Here is a 21,303-nt window from a genome sequence, read left to right as displayed (position 1 = left end):
CATAGAACTTGTTCTTGTTTACAATGGAAAATTATCAATATCAACAATGTCCAAATTTAATATGAAATATGAACAGCCGAACCGATTAATATTGAAGAGATTACAAAGAGAAATAAGAAAATAAGCACCAGAGGGACTTCAACGAAAACCAATAGAATGGAGAAGTGAACGAGAGTATAATCTAAGAGAATTAGTAAGAAAGAGCTAAGAGAATCTCACAGAAACAGTAGAATAGTAGGAGAATACTAAAATAGAGAACAGTAGAATAGATAACAGTAGAATAGTAAGTAGAATAGTGGAGAGACAGAACAAAATAAACGAGAGAAGTAACAGAGAGGAAGAGAGGGACAAAGAATATTGTAACAAGGAGGAGTGAGATGGGATTAATTGAGGAACAAAGTAACGAAGAGAGAGACAATTTATTTGAAGGGTCCCCCTGTCGGATAGCGGGGAAGGGGACCCTGAGATGCCGGCAGATAGGTTGCTAGCAGCGTCTTGCTTCCAGTGACTGGCCTACCTTCTTCGCAAACGGTGTGCAACCAAGTGACTCAATTGTGCGATAGTGTGGTCACGCGAGTGTCTTGTGTACAATAACTGGATAATTCATAGGTAAGTGGATAGTTTCCGAAATTATGGATATTGAAATTAAAAATGGATAGTTGAAATTAATAAATTTCTCGACTTTCAGCAATAATACCAACATGCAGTCAACTTAGATATATGGACAATTTTTTGTTTATCAACATAGTGTTTGTTTACTTTCAAATAGTCATCTTTACAAATTTCTTTAAAGCTGCAACACTATAATATTAGAAATACAAATAATGCTGAAAAAGCTCAGGGTGTCATTTGGTTAATTCATTATCTATTGGAAAACATGGAAAAAGACAACTTTAATTTGTAGAATATACTCAAGCTGTTGTATTTTAACACAGAGAGTTTAACTCACTTTTGCCAGAATAGATTGTCTCCAAAACTATTCTTATAAAACTCACGATTAGGAGAGATTTCAAAAATCACCTAGAAATCAAACAATTTGTAAGTATTGCACTCAAATAGATTAAATTGAACAGAAAGACTTTTGTGATAGTAACTCTTCCAATGTGATAAGGTTCTAGTTTTGTAGGAGAGAAAAAAGGACGATTATAAGTATTTAAGTAAGTATTAAGTATTAAGTATCAAGTAAGTATTAAGAGGATTATAAGTATTCAGCTTCTCAGCTATTTCATTTGAACCATTCATCCTCAATTTCATTCACTCATGAAGCTAAGATTGATTGAATGACAGATTACACTAACCTTTCCATGATTTCATTGAAATAAAGTACGTTTAAGGTATTATACCATGATTGATTTACAATGTGCATCAATTCGACATGTTGGACAGATTTCTTTTTCAAGATAATGTAGCCTGATTTCATTGAAGTTGTGGAACCATCAAGAGTATAAAAACGTATATATGCTTGAAACAATTAAGTGACGATCGCACACTCACTTAAACTTTATAAAGATCCAAAGTGTGCATCTCTGAATAATTACTAACGCTCTTTGTGGGAGAAGGGCCCAGTTCGTATCAGTAGCGTTATTTCAATGACAAAGTTTACACGCATTCAACGTTTATTCCCTAAATCAAAAGAGCATGGATCTGAAAGTCATTTTCCTATTTAATGAGGTCTCAAAATCGCCGAATTTCGCTTTACATGAACCAGAGTTGCTCTATTTTCTCTACAACATTTATCCTTTTTACGCTGGAAAAATGTGAAAAATGAATTAATGACTTGATTATCCATGATCTTAACTTCAAAATAGACTAAACCAGGTCTATATCAACCATAAGGTACCTAATTTTTAACGTCTACATTTCCCGAATAACCATAATTATTATTTTGATATCATGATAATGATCTCAAGCTTTTTTATCACAGTCTACAAGAAGTAATATTGAAGAGACTATAAACGTGTACATTTTAAAGTATTTCTACAAAGCCATCAAGATTAATGGTTCCATGTCCTCTTCGATGATAAATATTATTGGTTGTTGAATGTCTTGTTTTTTGCAAGATTCTCATGCATCAATAAAAACCCTATACTTCCGCAAAACGGAACTAGCTGTAGAACTTGTGGTACACTACTTGCTAACCCTGACCAAGTCAAAGCCGGTAGAAAACTGCTCTGTGTTTTTGCAACTTCCTCAGTAACTTGCTACAATGTTAGCGACTTGGTATAATAATTATCAAGCAAGACATCCAATAACAATAAATTTCTATTTTTTTCTTTTGGAAATTGGATCAAATCAGTAATAATCATTATTGATCCATTGCCATTAATCGTGTTACAAAGGGTGTAAAACGAATAGCTGTTCTCATCTATTTTCAAATTTATTATATCATTTTTGTTGAAAAACAATTCAAAAAACACACTAAGTGGAATTTTTCTATTCATTCTCTTATCCCGAATTAGCAGAGAAAGTTATATAATGAATGAACTTGAATAAAAAGGGATAGAACGCGAGATTGCGTTTCAATGATCACGAAATTTGGTTGCTCAAAATTGAAGAAATGTGATGGTAGTACTCAGAGTGGTTTCTATTGTCACTCATTTTCTCTTTGAATATCACCTAATAATATTCTCTACGTTGAATCTTATTCACAGTTATGTTATTTACAGTGAACAAGATTTGATGTGATTTCACGTCCATCCAAATAGTGGATAAATCTTGATTTATTTCTACTGAACTCTATGATTTTCCACAATTTTTAGTCATCTGCAATCCAATAAAATCCGAGTGGAAATTTACAGCTGGTGTAAACTGTTCTTGAAAGAATCACTTTCCAAGAAAAATTCCATCCATTCTTCCAAGCTATGAATATTTTTTAATATTTCGAGTCATGGCTGAATAGATTCGCAGTTGGGATTTCAAACAATAAAACAATGAAACACTAAATGCACTCCCAGATTTCAATGCGCGGTTATCAATGTATTATTTGCACTGCTGAGACAATAGAGAGTTTAGGCGTCGAGATCATTTCATCGCAATACGCAGTGTGTTGCCAAGAAGGATTTAAATTTCAAGTAAATTATTATTTAATATTTTTCACGTTATAGGCTTTCTCTCGTGATTCTCTTTCTTCCATTCTAATTCAGAGAATATCATACGCAACATTATTATCAATGTTAATAATTATGTACTGTATTTGAAGCTGTTTATCAATGAAAACTGTATTTGGATCGATTACCAAATAGTTGAGCCTGATAAGTTTCATTCAAGTTCATAAGTTGATTCCAATCAGTAATTGACTGACTACGGTACTGATTACTGATTAACTGGGTAACTGAAAATATACCAGTCGTAGATATTTTATCACTTTTTTGTGCTACAAGTTGTTATTTAGGAATTGGAAAAAGGATATTTAAAATGTAGAGCTCTGAATGGTCACGAGTCATGTTTTTGGGAAAAATTTAAAATTATTTTACACAATTCTCTCAGTGCTGGTACTGTGATAAAAGCTTCCCAGGTGTACCAACATTGAACCTAGGACACGAAAACCAGGCCAAGATGTATCACAACAATTAACCACTATTGTCAAGGCTCATGGAAGAACTTTTCATGTCTTATGATTGAATTCTACCGTATAATTTCTGCCAAATGACCAGTTAATACAGCATATGCTGTCATGTTATGTCATGCCTTAATGTGTGCTGTATGTTGACATTGATTGTTCCATAATTCGAAGCTCCAGTATATAATCACTCATGTCATTGCAAAGAATAGGCCTATTGTAAGTAGGCTAACAATTTCCCTCATGACAGAAGTCTCATGAGAAGTAAATAAGGTTTGGATGTTTATGTTTAATAATCTGTAATTATAATATCAACCATTACTTGTGGCCTTCGTTAAGTTATGGGATCAAATATTAAACCTATTATTGGATTTTGTGGAGAATGATTTTTAATAATTTTTCTCTTCTTATCAAGGATCAATACAATTTTTTCCTTATACTTCTATAGTGAAATTCAATTTCAATTGTTTACATTGCTTGTTATGGGATCAAATATTTAACGTATTATTGGATTTTGTGGAGAATGATTTTTAACAATTTTTCTCTTCTTATCAAGGATCAATAACAATTTTTTCCCTTATACTTCTATAGTGTAATTCAATTTCAACTGTGAGCATAGATTGAATGGAAAGCATTGATGTTGACAATTTGAAGCGACTCTCATCTTAATATCTTGACGATTTGATCAGATCTCTTCTCAAACTTGCACATTCATTTTTTAACTAGTATTTCACATTTATAGACTATCCTAACAAAATCCCTGTCATAATAATTCAGTTTTCAGGATATTCTACGTCGTAATATATATTCGAAGATTTCTTTTGCACCGATAATCAATATAATATATCAATATTCTAATTATTATATCAATAATCAATATTCTTATTTCTTAACTTATCGAGGAGAGGGATAATAAGTCCCAGATGGAAAGGGTATCGAATGTAGGCCTAAGATCGGTGCAGCGATCGCTGACTGAAGTTGCAAAGCTCCAGACCCCCTGACAAACTAGGCTGCCCCTGACCAAGGTGGATAGATGGAGATAGAAGAACATCTTTCTATCTACCCTGGCAGTTAATTGTTCTATCTCTCATCCAATCACCCAAACATGTGATACACATTTTGTTGAATGAAGATAGGAAAGAGATAAACCAAATTAAAACTTAACAATATCAATATTGTAACATCATTTTGTTTCAAAGGAGATAGAGAAGAAATAGACTAACTCAAACTCAACTACATTAGTTAATACTTGTGCGATTTCCTTTCCACTCATCTTTTGCAATTTGCTATTTCCTTTCGAGACATTCAACGCACAATTTTTGGCATGCTTCAAGCAAGATGTGATTCATGTACTCCTTCTCCCTGTATCATTAACGCTTTATAGAACATGTGGCATGCAGCATGATGCATGGTGATTGACATGCAACACACAATTTTTGGCATGCTTCAAACAACATGATCACTCATATACTCTATTCAGTATCATTCATGCCTCATGGAAAGTGTTGCATGCAACTTATTGCATGCCATCGACGACCAAAAAGTTGCCCAAGAAGAATAGTGTGATCACAGATAATGACCATGACAAGGCAAGTAGCGAACCTTGAACTTCTACCGTGATATTCCCTTCAGTACATCAAACTGTCAAATGTAATTCGTCCAATTATAAATGAATTAAGAGGTTCCCACATGGAGAAAAAAGAGTTTATTTACTGTACAGACCAGTGGCCATCTACCTTGTTCAATGAGATTGCAATAATTACAGGTTGTAGCTGTAGTTATTTGTGGATATTGTCTCAGGTTACATTGTTAGTTATTGTTAGTTAGATAAGATCTGAGGATATTTTGTGAAGAAATTGGAATAATGAGAATAATAACTCTTTCTCCGATGTGAACTGTATCAGTTAAAGATTACTTCAAACTATGTAGTCCATGCAATGAAAATTCATAAGATTTTTCTGAATTTCCCGTTTTTTCCGACTACTTCTATATGGCTATTCAATTTCCTAAGAACTAGAATGAGTGAATCACATAATCGGTATGTACTTTGGTTGTATACCGTATTATATATGTGCTAATTATATAATATCGTTGCATCTAGCGAATTATATTTCATTTTTATCCAGGTGTACTCAATAATAGCATACACGATCTTATAACGATGAATTTCATAAGCTGTCTCTAGTGTCAAGACGTAATAGTGTTGAAGAATGTATAAAAACAATAATATACTTTTTATCCTTGATTACCTATTTGTTATTCTCATAATTCAAAAGTTGAGAATCAATTTCAGATCGGATTCCCAGTTGAAGTCCTTTAGACGTGAGTTCATGGAGTAATTTGGGAATTTTCGTCCTATTTGATGTATATTCTTTATTCTATTGAAAGATACCTTGTATAGATAAATTATTATATTATGTACATTTTAATATTGAGAGTGAAACCTAAATTTATGTACGGTATTATTATCAAATTGACGTTTCCGATAGCATTGTTGTGCATTGAAGGAATAAAATTATTCTTATTCTTATTCTTATCTGTTCAACCTAGTAAATATTACAGTATGCATCCTTGCACCTTCTATGATCACAAATTGAACATTTGTAAAATATTTTTGCATATTTGAAGTCAAATAGAATTATTGTATGGTCCACTCTCCTTTAGTACGACTATTCAGGACTGGAATAGACAGGGGAAAAATGAACATGATCGTTTTACATGCTCTTTTTCAGTTGATCGATTTTATTCTACTTACAATGTAGGAATACCTTAGGAAAATGAAAAGAGAAGGCTTCAAGACGATAAATTAAATAAATAATTGGTTATTCCAAAATTTTTGGACTGGCTAGTACAGGTCCTCCTACTCCAACTCATTTTTCTATTCTCTCTTATTCCTTTTTGCATATATTTTCTCCTCCTTCTTCCTTTTTGCAGATCATGATAATTATTATTCCATTATTAAAAACGTCGTGAGCTACACTGATGACTCAAATTCTATAAGTTATATGAAGCTTAATCTATTACAAGTTAGTGATAATTCAAACTTTTCACAGCTTTTACAGTAATGAGCTCAGTCAAATATCATTCCCCCAGTAGCGAACCGCATACTGCAGCGATGCTATCTCTCTCTATCTGATCGCTGGATAATGTTTGTTACTCACTACTCACTACTCTACTCACCGAAGGTAAACACATCTACAAACGGAAACAAATCTTGAATAATCAAAATTTGTTACACGCAAAACATAACTGGCTTTGACTTTGACAGTGACCGTGCGTCCATTAATTCGCACTCAATCCGGTTTTGTGAACGATATTATGATAACAGCAAGTACATCAACACTACTTCTAAAAAATTATAACAGGCACAGCAAAAATAACGGAACAGTCTACACCGAAATTTTTTTATCCATCATTCGTGTTCTCTTCAATTCTCCATCTCTTTCTCGATGAAAACGAAGATGCTAGATATACGAGTAGATGAGAGTAGGAGTCAAGATGAAGAAGAAGGAGAAGCAGAAAAAGAGGAAGAAAAAGAAAAAGACAGGTGAAGAAGAGGAATTAGAGGGGGACATAAGGAACTCGACAGTTCATTTAGAAGGTCAAACCTGTGGAACGTGTGTGGCTTATAGGATGCGTATATCTGGACAAGGTCCATGCGTTTCACCACATTTTATATTACTATATTTTATTCTTTCAGCGTGAGAATAAATATACATTCAGTGGTACAGTATATACTATAGAAGTAAGCCTAGTCTACAGAAATGATATTGATAGCACAATGAAGAAAACAGCTTACCACATAAAATTAACAATGATGAAAATTCATTCACGAAAATAATAGTAATTATTTTAAGAAAAGTAGGCTTCTATGTGGGTCCTTCTCTTCTACGAAGCATCAATGATCATCATAACGGATTTCCTTTTCAGACGAATTTGAAGGAAGTTGCAATGACTTGAAAGTTACACGGAAACATTGTAAGATGCAACCGGAAAAGTCAATCACTTTAGTAAATTTTAGTCACTCTCCAGTTAAGGCTTCAACATGGTTTCCGTAGACGAATACGTTTCTTTGGGTAGGTACTCTAACTTTTGTTCGGAGTTGATAGCTGATATCATTGAAGCTTTTCCAAGTGTTAGAGTGAAGAAGGGATTCTGATATTCTTGAGCATGAGAGGGTTGTAAAGGTTATCAAAAGGGAGTCAAAGATATTTATAGGTAAATAAATAGATATCTAGTGTCCAGACCCTTTTTGTTACTAATTGTATTCAAGCCAAAAATTATCTGCCCAAATATCAAAGACCATAGACTTTAAAAGGAATTGAAACAATAAACAAATTAATATAACTGGAGACTTGGGTGAGGAGCTCAAGTGGAGTCGAAGAGCTTTTACAAACTCTCTAAGTTATAAATTACAAGGAGAGGACATTACGGTACTACTTATTTGTCTACTCATTGTTAAATTGCCACATCTTTTTAACCTCAATTTAACACCAACAACCACTATTAACCTTCACGAGTGCTACTCAAGATTGCTTCAATTGAACGTCTATATTTCCGCGGTTTAGACACTTGAGCAGATGTAATCACTGTAATTCAACTGTGATATTCTACTTATTCTATTATCGAAAGTGATTGCTTGCTGGTAGATGGCTCTTTCTTTCCTTCGTGAATCAAGTTATCTCTTGTATTTCTCATGATTTTTTTTCTATGTAATTAGTAATCATTTCAATTTCGTAAAGTTAGTTTTTGATAATAGGTACTTGGACTATATAACTCTTTGAGTCAAGAAGACTGTAGCCAAAAATCTATAAACAAACAGAAATGTGAAAGAGCATAGATTTTTCAGAGTTCATCCTGAATAAGTATATTAATTCAATCACTTTCATAGTTATTCATATCTGGAAGAATTAACCATAACAAGGACTTAGTCTTCTCTATTAGTTCGATTGAGACTTGGACCTTAGTCCAATAATCTCCTCCACTCAGAAGGATTCACAAGACTGAATAATTGTTTGACTATTATTATTCAAGTAGGACTAGCTTTCAGCAAGAAGAAAAGAATAGATTCTATCAACAGTTTACTTCAGAGCCCCCTAGTTTACTTCTCAACAAGCTAATTTGTTCAGGAGAATCTGAAAGATAAATTAACTTCCCCAAATCAAAAATTAAGTTCTGTCAAAAATGTTCTTGAAGTTATGAGAGACTAACAAGCATTAATCAAATATATTTGTATTCTCTGGGCCCTAATAAGATATTCTGACATTTTTTATAACTTATTAGAATCATTCCCGATCTGCTGTCATAATATCTTAATAAATAACAGATGAGGAAGTGAAGTTATGTGCGTTTTTCAAAGGTACGGTACTGGACTATCGAGTTTGAAGGGTTGAACATTTCAAGGAACAAAGTAGTTGTTGTTGTATATTGCCTGCCACAATCTGGATGGATGGCTATGATCTAGATGGCTGGGTATAGGAAAGGCGGTCTGTAGCAACTCCTCAGTTTGTCAACTCACTCTCGTAGTTTCTCTATGTATCCTAATTCCATTCGGTTGACGAGGTTGACGAATTCTTGTTAGAGTGAAAAAAATTATTATCTAAATTTTGCAAATTTAATGGATTGTTAAATGTTATTAGAGTTTTATTCTAAGATTGATATTTTATGTTATTATGTTATTTATCTGTGACGTTTTTCAACTGTATTACATTGTTTTTGTTATACTTTTGTTGAGAATAAAATATTATTATTATTATTATTATTATTATTATTATTATATTATTATTATTATTATTCTTTATGTATTAATGAACACAACAGTTGTAACAGTTTCCAAGTTAATTAATACAATACTATGATGAAGTTATTAGGGGTAAAATAAACCAAGAACCAAGTTCAAATTCAAGTTTAATTGATAGTCTCTGCTCCATTTCAAGTAGTCTACTTGACCTTGAAGTAGATTCCAGTTTCCAGCCCAAGCTCCACGCACAAATGTTACATAAAACGATGCAAATGAAGCGTGCATTCAATTCATAAACCTATTTTAAATAACAGAGATACAACGTGGTATTATTGTAGGATGACGTCACACGCCCATGTTTATGAACACGTTGAGGCGGTCCTGTGACGTTTTGCTGGGAGGCCGTCGCGTCTCAAATTATCGTCAAACTCACTCTTGATCCTGACCGACCAGTTTTACATACTAGTTTTTTTTATGTAAAAGTCAGCAAATCGATTGGAGAAAAATGCTCAGCAACAGGAAATCGACCGAGTTAGTACGGAAAACCACTTCCAGATCAGAGTGCTTTAGTACCTTCGTCTTACTTTGTGCTTTGAGAACAATTATTATTTTCTTAGCTCAAGTATTCTTGTATTTCCTCAGCTGAAAGATTCAATTCCTTTCCATATCAGGTTATTTTTCAAATTATTATTATTAAACGAAAATCCAAATTAAATGCTGTAATTCCCCCCGAAGACTTCTGCTACTGCAAATATTGACAACAGGGTGAAAAGCTAGATGGAAATTCGATGAGCGCTGCTATTCAAAAACTATTTGTCAGCCAGGGAATCGAACCCAGTATAGGACTGCGCTCATATAGCAGCGCTCATTTTATACGAAGTCATAGCGGCCAGCCAGTCTACAGATGGAAATTACTGATATTGCAATTATTCAAATGCTCATAATGAATTAATTATTATTATTAAACGAAAATCCACAGTAAATTCACCATTGAGACTTTTGCTACTGCAAATATTGACAACAGGGTAAACAGCTCTAGATGGAAATTCGATGAGCGCTACTATTCAAAAATTTTTAGACATTTTTCAAACCTCTTGATGCAAAGTTTTGATAATATCCCACCAAAGATTCTCAGCTAGAAAATGCCATTTCCCATCAAAATGGAATTCTGTTCTCAATTGTTTATGGGCATAATTGCACAGATGCCTGCCAGATTTGAATCATCATAAAACTTCACGAAAGCCAATCAGTGGAAGTTTTTCGGAGAGCCCATAATGCGTTGATCTTCTCTGATTGGTTCTCTTGGCATGTATTCGGGATTAAAAGTTAACATACTTTTTGCAACCGAGTGTTTGTCGTTCCAAATTCTGAATATTGAATAGCCTGAACATATTCTAGACAGAAAATTGTATAATTTCTTTCATTGACAATCAAAAGTCTTAATAGGCCTTTACAATAATATGATTGGGAGAGAACAACTAACAGGCATAGCCCAAAACTGGTCTCTCTCCAAAATTTTGATGAATGAAAGTTTGGAAAGACATCAGGTTATGATTCCACTTTTCAAAGTATGAGTTCGATTTCAACTCCAAAACAAATGACATAAACTTGAAATTAAAAACTTGATGTTTGAGAATTAAAAATTCAACATCCAAAGACTATCATCTATCAACAGAATTTTTTCATCTGTACTGCTGTAATAGATTAAAAAAAGTATTTCTTAATTTCATAACTCGTGGCTGAAGCTCAAGGCTTCTTTTTCCAGTCACTCCAAGAACTATTGTATTTAAATGTTTTTTTTATTTGTAGAAATATTTCTTGTATTTGGCGATAGACTAAACATATTGCACTCATAATGTGGAGTTTTGGGGAGGTGAGAAGTGGAAAGTGACTTGACCGCATTTCGAAATGGTAATTTCTTACGTAAATTTTGGAGAGAAAAATTGAAGGATACGCCGGTTTTTCCTCCCTAATATAATTTAAACGATGAACGGTAATGTTGTACAAATTAGTTCATAAATAATAAAAATTACAATCATTCTATCTCCAGTTATTACTCATAATTCTATGCAAATGAACAATTTATTTTCGGAGGATAGACACCACCTGAGCTCTTGTCTCATGATTGAAGAAAGAGATAATGAGGTAAGATAAGCTTTACATGAAACTTGAACTCAAGTAAGAAGTAAGTAACAGTAACCCAAGTGGAATGCATTGTATGGGTGAGAAAAAAGTTCAAAGAAACTCATAATTATTTATGAAGGAAATAGGCTACATCATAAAAGTTAGTAATGATAGAGTGCATCCTCTTGTTCATTTAAGATAACGAGAAAGAATCTGATTGCTTTTCAACTTTTGTACATTAAATGCAACTTCGATATTTGCATTTGAAAGTCTATCCGATTCGCATAAGGAAATGTCCTGGGAACGTTTAATTATTGAAAATAAAACACAAAGGCTACTTGTGGTGTAAATGCAAAGTGGTAGTCATTATAGGTCTACTTGATAACAGTTTTTCCAACTGTTAATAAATTGAATAGGTACTTTACTAAAGTGTTAAATTTAACGCTTCATGGCTGCTCTTCTTTTTTTCTCCTTGCTCTCGTTAATCGTTCTTTCTCATCCTAACTTTTGCTCTCTTTTCAATGGTTTTTCTGTTTTCTTCTTCCGCTAATCCGCTTCTACTTGTTCTTCTCGCCTTCTCTCTTCCAGCTTAGGTACTCTTCTTAATCTTCTAAATTTTATCAAGGGTTGTGTGACAGAGAGGACCTAGAGCTCTTACTCGGCTATTCTGAAAAAAGGCAATTATTTGATTCAACTCAATTCTCCCCCTTCCCCTTTGTAAGAAATGCATTCAATAATAACAATATCAATCTCCAACGCTCGTATAGATTTTCCTGCTTAGAATATTAAGTTTGTTTTATGATCTTGCAAAATTATTTCTTTATATGTGAATATTTCCTATTCTAGTGATAATAATGTGAAATATTTCTTCTATGTTTGGTTTTGAATCATCTACATTTAAAAATCTACTTTGTGAAAATAATTAAATACTGAAAAATTCTGTGAAGTGAACAGCTGCAAGACTTAACCTATTTCGGACTATGTGTAGCCTTATCTAAATTTGGGAGAGGAATAGCACAAGGTTACCTTATTTTTTCTCTCCCTGTCATTCTGATGATGTACTTATTGTATGAATCAATAAAGAATAAGATTAAGATCATGGAGAAATCATGGATTAAGATTAAGATCAATTGAGATTTAAGAGAGAAATGAGATTGAGACAATTCAGAGGCTGACAATCCAGGTTGAATTTGACATTTTATGAAATACATAAGGTAGGCTACTTGGAGATGGGTAACTTTAGAGGTGGGTAACTAATCCAAAATGCAGTTTCTTTCATACTTTCGTGACAGTTGGTCAATTAACTTTCGATGTCACGGCTTTCATTCTATTTGAGATGAAGGAAGTTTTGTTTTGACAGAAAACGTGAAAAAGGGGAAAGACCTCTAAAGTGTGTAACTGCGCTTTTCGTGGATCCATTGGTTGGCTTCTGAAGGACGCTCAAACACGCAATGCTCTACTCTTACTGTTTAAATCATTCCACACTCATAATGACTCATTATGGTAAAATACTTATAACTCATCACCTCATTAAAATAAGGTATATAAAATAATAAAGGTATATATAATACATAATGAAATCTCTTTATTATAGAGATTGATTGATTATTTTATTTTTCTCCTGGCAGGGTTGAAACCATTTGGTTCTCTCTACCACCCAACCAGGCCAATACAATTACATAGAGAGAGATAGATATGAGGAAGATTAAGTGCCGGTTGCACAAAAGCCGGTTGAATTTTTATCGTGATTAATTTCACGATAACCAATCATAGACGTCTTCTTTTGGAAAAACCTTATGTGATTGAATCTCGTGAAATTAATCACGATTAAAATTCAACTGGCTTTTGTGCAACCGGGCCACAATGATCTAAAAAGTGAAACTAAAAAGTTAATCTAAAAAGTAAAACTAAAGATGATCTAAAATGTTTTATTAGGCTACTAAGAGATATAGTAATAGAAACAAGGTTGATAGACAACATACTACCGCATGTCTGTAAAAGAGTAACTTATACCATAGAGAAACAATAGCGTAAGTAGATATCCCATGGTATAGGGAATTTACGTCGCAATCATTACTGTTAATTTCCACTGTTTTGTTGGGGTGAGAGTGTATGAACGGCACAATTTGAGACTACCAGCGTCACACAGCTGCATGGGAAAGAACTACATGAACTATCGGCTTGGGATAACAGTAAAAGTTGCGGCATAAACGCCCTATACCATGGCATATCTACTTACGCTATCGTTTCTCTATGCTTATACCTACCTAGTGGATGCATCATGAATAAAAAAAACAATATTTCAGAAAATTTGATTATATTTTTTAATGTGACTGAAAAGTATCAAAGAATTTTAAATACTAGTTCCATTACTACAGTGATACGGACCATTTTCTAGAAGATTGTGAAGGAAGGTAATGTTTTGTTAAATATCCTTATTGAATGAAAACGACTTGATATTGTCAAGTACCACTAATTTTCAAAACAAATTAGAATACTTGGTTCGGTTGTTACACCATTATCAATTTGTTGTGAACTGGAAGCTTGAAAATTGAGCAGCAGAATAATAAACATGCATAAAAAGCCCAAATGATGTCTCATGATTGGTCATTAACTGTTGACCAATGGAGGTTGAGCTCGACTGTCATTTGCCGGACTAAGACTAACTCAACTCACACTTACGCGACTCAAGTCGATAAGAGACTCGACTCTAGTCGAGAGCATGTGGTGACAAATGGTGACACTCAGACCAGTCGATTCTAGTCTCCGCGACTGTCACCATTTGAAAACACGTCATGCTCTCGACTAGAGTCGGGTCACTTCTCAACCTGAGTCGCGTAAAGTGTGAGTTGAACCTAAGAGAACATTCCAAAAGTATATTCCAGAGTATATTCCAAAAAATATGGTCAATATGATAACAAACAACAAGAAATGATTAAAACTTGGAAACTTACAAAACCAATCTCCTTTCATATTAGTTTTCCACCTTTTTTCAATTGTGGTTTTTGCATTTTTCTATACTGTTTTCAAAATGAGAAAGCAAAAATAATCATGAGTTTATAAACTTATAGACCCAGACTTGTTCAAGAATTCCAAAAGCACCATTAGCCATATAGTTTTGTAATCAAATACCTCCAACTCTTTTGTTTACATACAAGTTTTCATAGCTAGTTTAAACTTATAAGGCACAAAGCGTCAAGGCATGAAACATACTAGTTGAATCTTCTGATTCAGTCGACTCTTTACAACTAGATTGATAGAAATGAGCAATTCACTCAGTTCGGAATGTGATTTTCGGGATTGCCTCCGAATAACACCATTGATATTTTCTAGTGAAGGATAAAATTGATCTTGTCAAGCATGATTCGTACCAAATTTGATGGCGGCAGAAAATGATCATCTCGAAGTCATAAAAACAATCTATCATAGTGATCTTTGAGAGAGCGGCAGCAGCAGTAGATTGATTACGAATCGGCCTAGCTCTGCCATGTAATGATTATGCCAAACTTGACAGACGATCTTGGATTACATTCATGCTTTGCTAATACTTATTTCAGAATCTATTTAATTAAGTTATGAAGAAATGTCATTCAGAAAATTCAATAACTGCTATTTTCTTGCACAAATAGTTTTCCTGTGATTTGGAACTTACGTGTGCATAATACCATAATTTTTCTATTATTCTAATTTATACCTACATAAAGTGAAGAAGCTGTTCGGGTTTCCCCAGCAATTAAATTCACTTGTAATTTTTCATCATCCAATAATACGAAGGATTGTTGAATACCTGATTGTCGACGGCAATATTATACGTATATTAATCTATTCACAGTAATATTATTGAACGGTTAGATAGATACCGAGGATGATTATTTGATAGATTATATTATGAAGTAAAATTATTTTCAATGATGCTTGAGAACTACGATTAATATTCTATTGGAAATACATTAGAGGGATCTGATTCAACATTAGGCTACAAGTGTATTGACTATAGTGACGAGGAGATCAAAAAATAAGATTGAGTCACATATGCTCATATCGAAAACTTTACTGAATATGAAGGATACAGTTTTTATTATTATTAAACGAAAATCCAAATTAAATGCTGTAGTACACCCCGAAGACTTCTGCTACTGCAAATATTGACAACAGGGTAAACAGCTGGATGGAAATTCGATGAGCGCTACTATTTAAAAATTATTTGTCAGCCCGGGAATGGAACCCAATACCATCTTGATATCGATAGAGAGGGCATATCGATATGCCGGTCAAGGCATTCCTGATCGGCAACTAGGAGGTACTGGGTACGATTCCCGGGCTGACAAATAATTTTTGAATACTAGCGCTCATCGAATTTCCATCTAGCTGTTTACCATGTTGTCAATATTTGCAGTAGCAGAAGTCTTCGAAGTGAATTACAACATTTAATTTGGATTTTCAATTAATAATATTAATTCATTAGCATTTGAATAATTGCAATATCTCAGTAATTTCCATCTGTAGATACAGTGCTTGTTGATGGAACAGGAATATGAAATTTATCATTCTTAAATTTGACAAATACCTAATGTCTTTGCTCTTTTGTTTCAGGTTAACTTTGACCTCATCACTGATGCACCAATAATTATGGTGAGTTATTTACTACTTGATATAGTGCTATTTACAATAAACCATGATTGAGACTTGTATTGGTATTAAGACTTATGAAGTCGAAAGCCTCTCATGAGAGAGGCTTTTAGGCAAAGGAAAGAAGATATGACAAGTTAATGGCGGCCAGCAGTTTCATTAAACGTCACTTCCACCAATTTTCATTTACAATTTCCCAGATAGCTCAAGAAATAAACTAAATTTATTATCATAGTCTTCGAAAACTCCTTGTAGTTTGAAATATCACTCTTCTTGGAATTATCATTTTTCATAGATCCATTTAGGCTATAATTAACAACCTCGAGTTTTCCTGTTCAATGAAACAATTAATTCGCATATACTAAAAATGTACCTACTTCAAAGCTCTATTTTCATGAGCTTGAAATCTTGTTCGAAGTTTAACAAAGTAAACCTGGCCCAATAAACTTGAAGTATGATTTCAGGTTTTGAGCGAAATATTTTACCTCATAGCTAACCTATGAGAACAGTTTAATGACCAACAAGTGGCAAGTGGCAGCAGCTTGTTGTGACGCAGGCGAACTGGAACTGGTTCCAATCCAGAATACTTATTCATTCTTGATGAAGAATCCTGCTTGAAACTCGTGTCTGTGCTTTGTTAATTCAAAAATGGTCTAGACTGAGACTGAATCAATTATTTTAGACTGAAGGATATGACTATAACAGATGTGTGGATGATACTTAAAATATATTAAGTTACTTTTGTGACTTTCTGACAAATGAATCAACATTTGCAAATTGATTATTTACTAAATATTTGACTGCATGTCGTTTGAAATACATAATAAAAGTTTATTAAATACATCGCAGCTTCGAATGGATTGAGATCATCATAAAAATATTTCCAAATAATTTTGAGAAAACATGACATAATATTCAGACTTTATTTGTTGATTGACCTCATTTGTAATATTTGTATGAATAATAATAAAATAGAATTTGTGACTATTCATAAATAGTTTTGAGATTTTTTGAGGGTATAAATATATACCATATCATTGAACAGCAGTGTTTCAAATGAATACTGACCAAATTCATTGATACGCAAGTTACGCAAAGAGTCGGTAACAGCGTTCATCTTCAACAGAGCTCTGTTTGCCTGGTAGGGAACTCAAACTTTGTTGTGCCAAAAGGACGTAACTCCACCTCAGCTCCTCTATGTATCTTATCGAAGGCAGCACGTTGCTTTTTATAAGCAACGGAAGAGGTTTGTTGCTTCTGTGAAGATACGCGAGGAGTCGGTAACTGCCCATCTCCAACAGAGCTCCTCTGTTTGCCAGGTAGAACGATTTAGGAGGGGGTGGGGGGTGTTTGTGAAAGCTAAAATTTTTTCAACACAGGTAGAACGATTTAGGAGGTGGTGGGGGGTGTTTGTGAAAGCTAAAATTTTTTCAACATGTCTATAGCGGGTGGGATGCGTTCATAAGCTTGGGGGGGGGGTGGTAACCCCAGTGTTTTTCAATGTTATTGAGTTCGTTCAAACATTTTGACAGCAATAAGCCAATTGTAAATACAGTAGTTTTCAAATTAATCTATGTGTCTATGAATTTAACTGATTACTTTAGTTCTTGAAATATCATTTTCCCAAAAATATGTTGGATAATGAAACTCTCATTATACAAGAAAATTAGTTGGTCCTTCAATGTGGAAAACTCTATAACAATAATGCGGAAAATTTAGCTTAATGTCCAACTTAAACTTGGTTGACTATTTTTGAAGGGCAATATGGATTCTTCTGCATACAATGTCTTGAATGACCACAGGCTATATGATTATTCTGCTCAGTGGTTTAATTACATAGTATTTGATTGAGAGGAAGTCTATGAAACCGGTTGTTAGTGTGTCTCTTGAATTCAAGGCACTACTATCTTGCTCATATGCCTGTATAACTTCCGCTGCAAAAAAATGTTCTTTCCTATTTGTCATGTTTTTGTTATCGATAGCTATTAACCTAACTATTTTTTGTAGAAGTATGTTATTCAGTTGTACAGGGATGAATATAATACTGCCAATATAAGTTGATAAAATCAAATTCAAGAATAAAATTACTCACTTTAATTTAACTGCCTTAATATGAGGATTTTGTTTATTTAATGAATGTCAATAAAGCTATTATTATTATACAAGCTACTCATCAATCATATATTCTCATTACTCAAACCCAGGGGTAACACGCCCCCTCACAAGCTCGATGATGCATCTCCCAGAACATCAAATTAGTATCAAAGTAATAAAAAATGAGATATTATCGCAAAAAAGGGTAGTTTTGTGGGACTACCCTTAGGATTTTTTTCTGAAACCCCTACGACCAAGAATTATAAGGACACGCAGTCTCCATGTTTTGTTTTATTGTTTCCATGTTTTATTATTTCCATAGTGAGTTGTGTTTTTCCTGGCTCTTAATTTTGTAAAATAATTACTCCAATTTTAAATTATTACTCTAATAAATTTTCCAATTAATGGTGATTTCAGTGTGATATTTTTGTTTTTTATTCTGTTTTCAACCATCAAAATTTAAAAAAATATTAGTTTTCGTTGTTTTTGAGTGAAAAAGGACTAAATTTTAGTAAAGTGAAATCATAACCCTATTTTGGAGTTTTAAAATTTTATCTAAATTTGGGAAAATAGTACAAGGAATATCCTTAGTTTTTCTCTCTCAATCAGTGATTCTTTGTGAAAAATATAAAATAAATGTTTATCTTATTTTGTTGTCAATCTATCGTGTTTCAGGAACCCGAGGAGAATAAAATGACAACTATAGACACGGGCAGTTCTTCTCCTGCGAATCGGGAACCAGCCATCACAGTGCGAAATGCCTACAAGAGATATGGACCACAGAATGTTATCTTGAAAGGCTTGAATATGACAGTTCCTGAGGGCTCAATGTAAGTTATTTTCATTCATATATATGTCTGGCCAAAAACTGTGGGCCCTGATACTGGTAGGCCTAATCGTCATTGAATAGATGAAAAAATTGATGACGTACCGTAAATAATTAACTAAAAAGGAAAGAGATCGATATTGAAAAGAGAATAAAAAATGGATGGATATCAAGAATTAAACTTGAGTGATTGTACTGTATAGTGATAAAAAATGAGTATTATTAATTAATGATTATTTTAGTGATAGGGCCTATATGCTCATATGATTAACCTCATTGGAAAACAGTCAAGATAATAGGATAATCACGATAATTTTCACATATAAAATGTGGGAAAGAGTTTATTTTTTTCACAATAATGACCAATTGATCAAAAAAACAGCAAGTTAGTCTTAATCATCTAAAAGATGCAAAGATCGATCAGTTGAAGAGTTTTCCTGATGTAAAAAATTGAGTGAGACTTTAAATGATTCATCAAGATAGTTTTCCTCAACTTTGGAACCAATCCAAGAGCATTATAAGTTGAATAAGAACTTGAATAAGAACTCAATAACTACTCATTATCTCATTGTAGCCTACATAAGATTCAACTTAGCAAGATGTTATATCAAGCAGATATCAACCCACGTTTTACTCATTATTAGTTGATTTGATATATTTATTCATGACGACATTTGAATAATCGTCCAATGAGGCAAATTATCTCATATCTAATAATATCAGTAGACTCTGGCTCTGCAATCATTTTTGATATGCAATTGAGACGCTATGACTGCTTCAATCACTGTTCCTCTTGAGTCTTGATACATAATATATTCATTTAATAATTATTAGGCTAATTTGCAATTTATTCTTCTTTTCGATTGAAGATGGAGGTATATCATTTGAAAAAGAGCCAATGAAATATCATTCGCATCAAAATGAAGCTGTAAAGATTTCATTGATGGAGCAAGTCTATATGGGAAAACACACTTTGATCTAAAATCGTTATAAATAATAATATATATCAATGCTTTTAGAAAATTCTTCTTATAATCAAATTTCAATTGATCATAATATATTATGCTACGGCACATTCTTCATAAAATAAATTCAAAATTATGAATGAAGTCAATTCAAACGCAGATAATTCTCATGAACAACTCCCAATCCCAAACAATACATTTGATCAACTGATAAAACCTGGTTGATACTACTGTACAGTAACTATAGGTAGTTACTGTAGGTAATACTATGACAAAAATCTAATTTCAAATCATTTTACAGATATGGTTTATTGGGCCCTAGCGGTTGTGGAAAAACAACATTACTCAGTTGTATAGTCGGCAGAAATGAATTGGATTCCGGAGAAATCACTGTCAAGTCATGCACGAGGAGAGAAATAGGATATATGCCTCAGGTATGTAATGCAGCCTACCTCAGATATAATAATGATTCAATAATACATTACATTTCAGGTTGTGCATTTTAGTCCTTCCCCAATCATTTTCGAATAGTGTTTTGTATATCATTGAATAAAATAATGTTTTTAACAGAGGTTGACCGAAGTGATAACAATACTTAATAATAATAATACCGTATAACTTGTATAGTTCTACTCATGGTACGGTAACACTTTATCAAATTTATCAATAAATATATGTGTATAATTTGAGTATTATTTTCCACAGGAACTAGCCATTTACCAAGAATTTAGTATATACGAGACTCTGGCCTACTACGGTTTTCTATTCGGAATGACGAAAAAGCAAATCCTCAAAAGGACAGAAGAGCTTCTAGAGTTTTTAGAGTTACCACCCAGGGATAGAACAGTTGATACACTGAGGTAAGTTTCATTCAAACATTGCAGAAAATTCTGTTGTATAAAATCCTTTACTATTCGAATCATCCAGGTCTTCTTTGGAATGTTTCTCAATAACAAACAAATAGTCTATTAATTGTTCCTTTTCATAAAATTATAACTATAACAAGTTTAATAGGTTTATTGAAATCAATCTGATTTCATACTTTCCTTGTCTGCTGTGGAGAGGAATCTCTCTCCATCCATTTATACTTTCTTGTTTTGAATTTCAAGAATTTTAGTTTCAAATGCATAGTAGGCCTATTCTTTAACAGTGCAATATGCGTATTGTTTAAAAAAATATTAATTTTTCACAGTGTAAAGAAATTAATGAGTAAGATTTTCTATTATTCATGTTCCATTTTTTGTTTGCAGTGGTGGACAGCAAAGGAGGCTTTCCTTCTCAATTGCTCTTCTGCACGATCCAAAACTTCTCATTCTAGATGAGCCTACAGTAGGAGTCGATCCCGTTCTAAGTCATAGGTGAGTAA

The 21,303-nt window shown here is 33.2% G+C and overlaps 1 protein-coding gene across 1 annotated transcript in view; it reads left to right on the top strand.

Moving 5' to 3' along the window:
- Positions 1 to 503: 503 nt before the first annotated feature.
- The window catches only part of LOC111052060 (ABC transporter G family member 23), a 46,006-nt gene continuing 25,206 nt past the window's right edge, over positions 504 to 21,303 (top strand). The window contains exons 1-6 of the mRNA XM_039430187.1: positions 504 to 609; positions 16,017 to 16,055; positions 18,822 to 18,976; positions 20,239 to 20,371; positions 20,643 to 20,797; positions 21,188 to 21,295. Of these exons, the coding sequence (XP_039286121.1) occupies positions 16,053 to 16,055; positions 18,822 to 18,976; positions 20,239 to 20,371; positions 20,643 to 20,797; positions 21,188 to 21,295 (554 nt within the window). The 5' untranslated portion in view covers positions 504 to 609; positions 16,017 to 16,052. The remainder of the gene's footprint in view (positions 610 to 16,016; positions 16,056 to 18,821; positions 18,977 to 20,238; positions 20,372 to 20,642; positions 20,798 to 21,187; positions 21,296 to 21,303) is intronic.

This window comes from Nilaparvata lugens, chromosome 6 (genome assembly GCF_014356525.2).
Source record: "Nilaparvata lugens isolate BPH chromosome 6, ASM1435652v1, whole genome shotgun sequence".
In the NCBI taxonomy this organism is placed as follows: Eukaryota; Metazoa; Arthropoda; class Insecta; order Hemiptera; family Delphacidae; genus Nilaparvata; species Nilaparvata lugens.
This window is presented reverse-complemented; position numbering and strand designations above follow the sequence as displayed.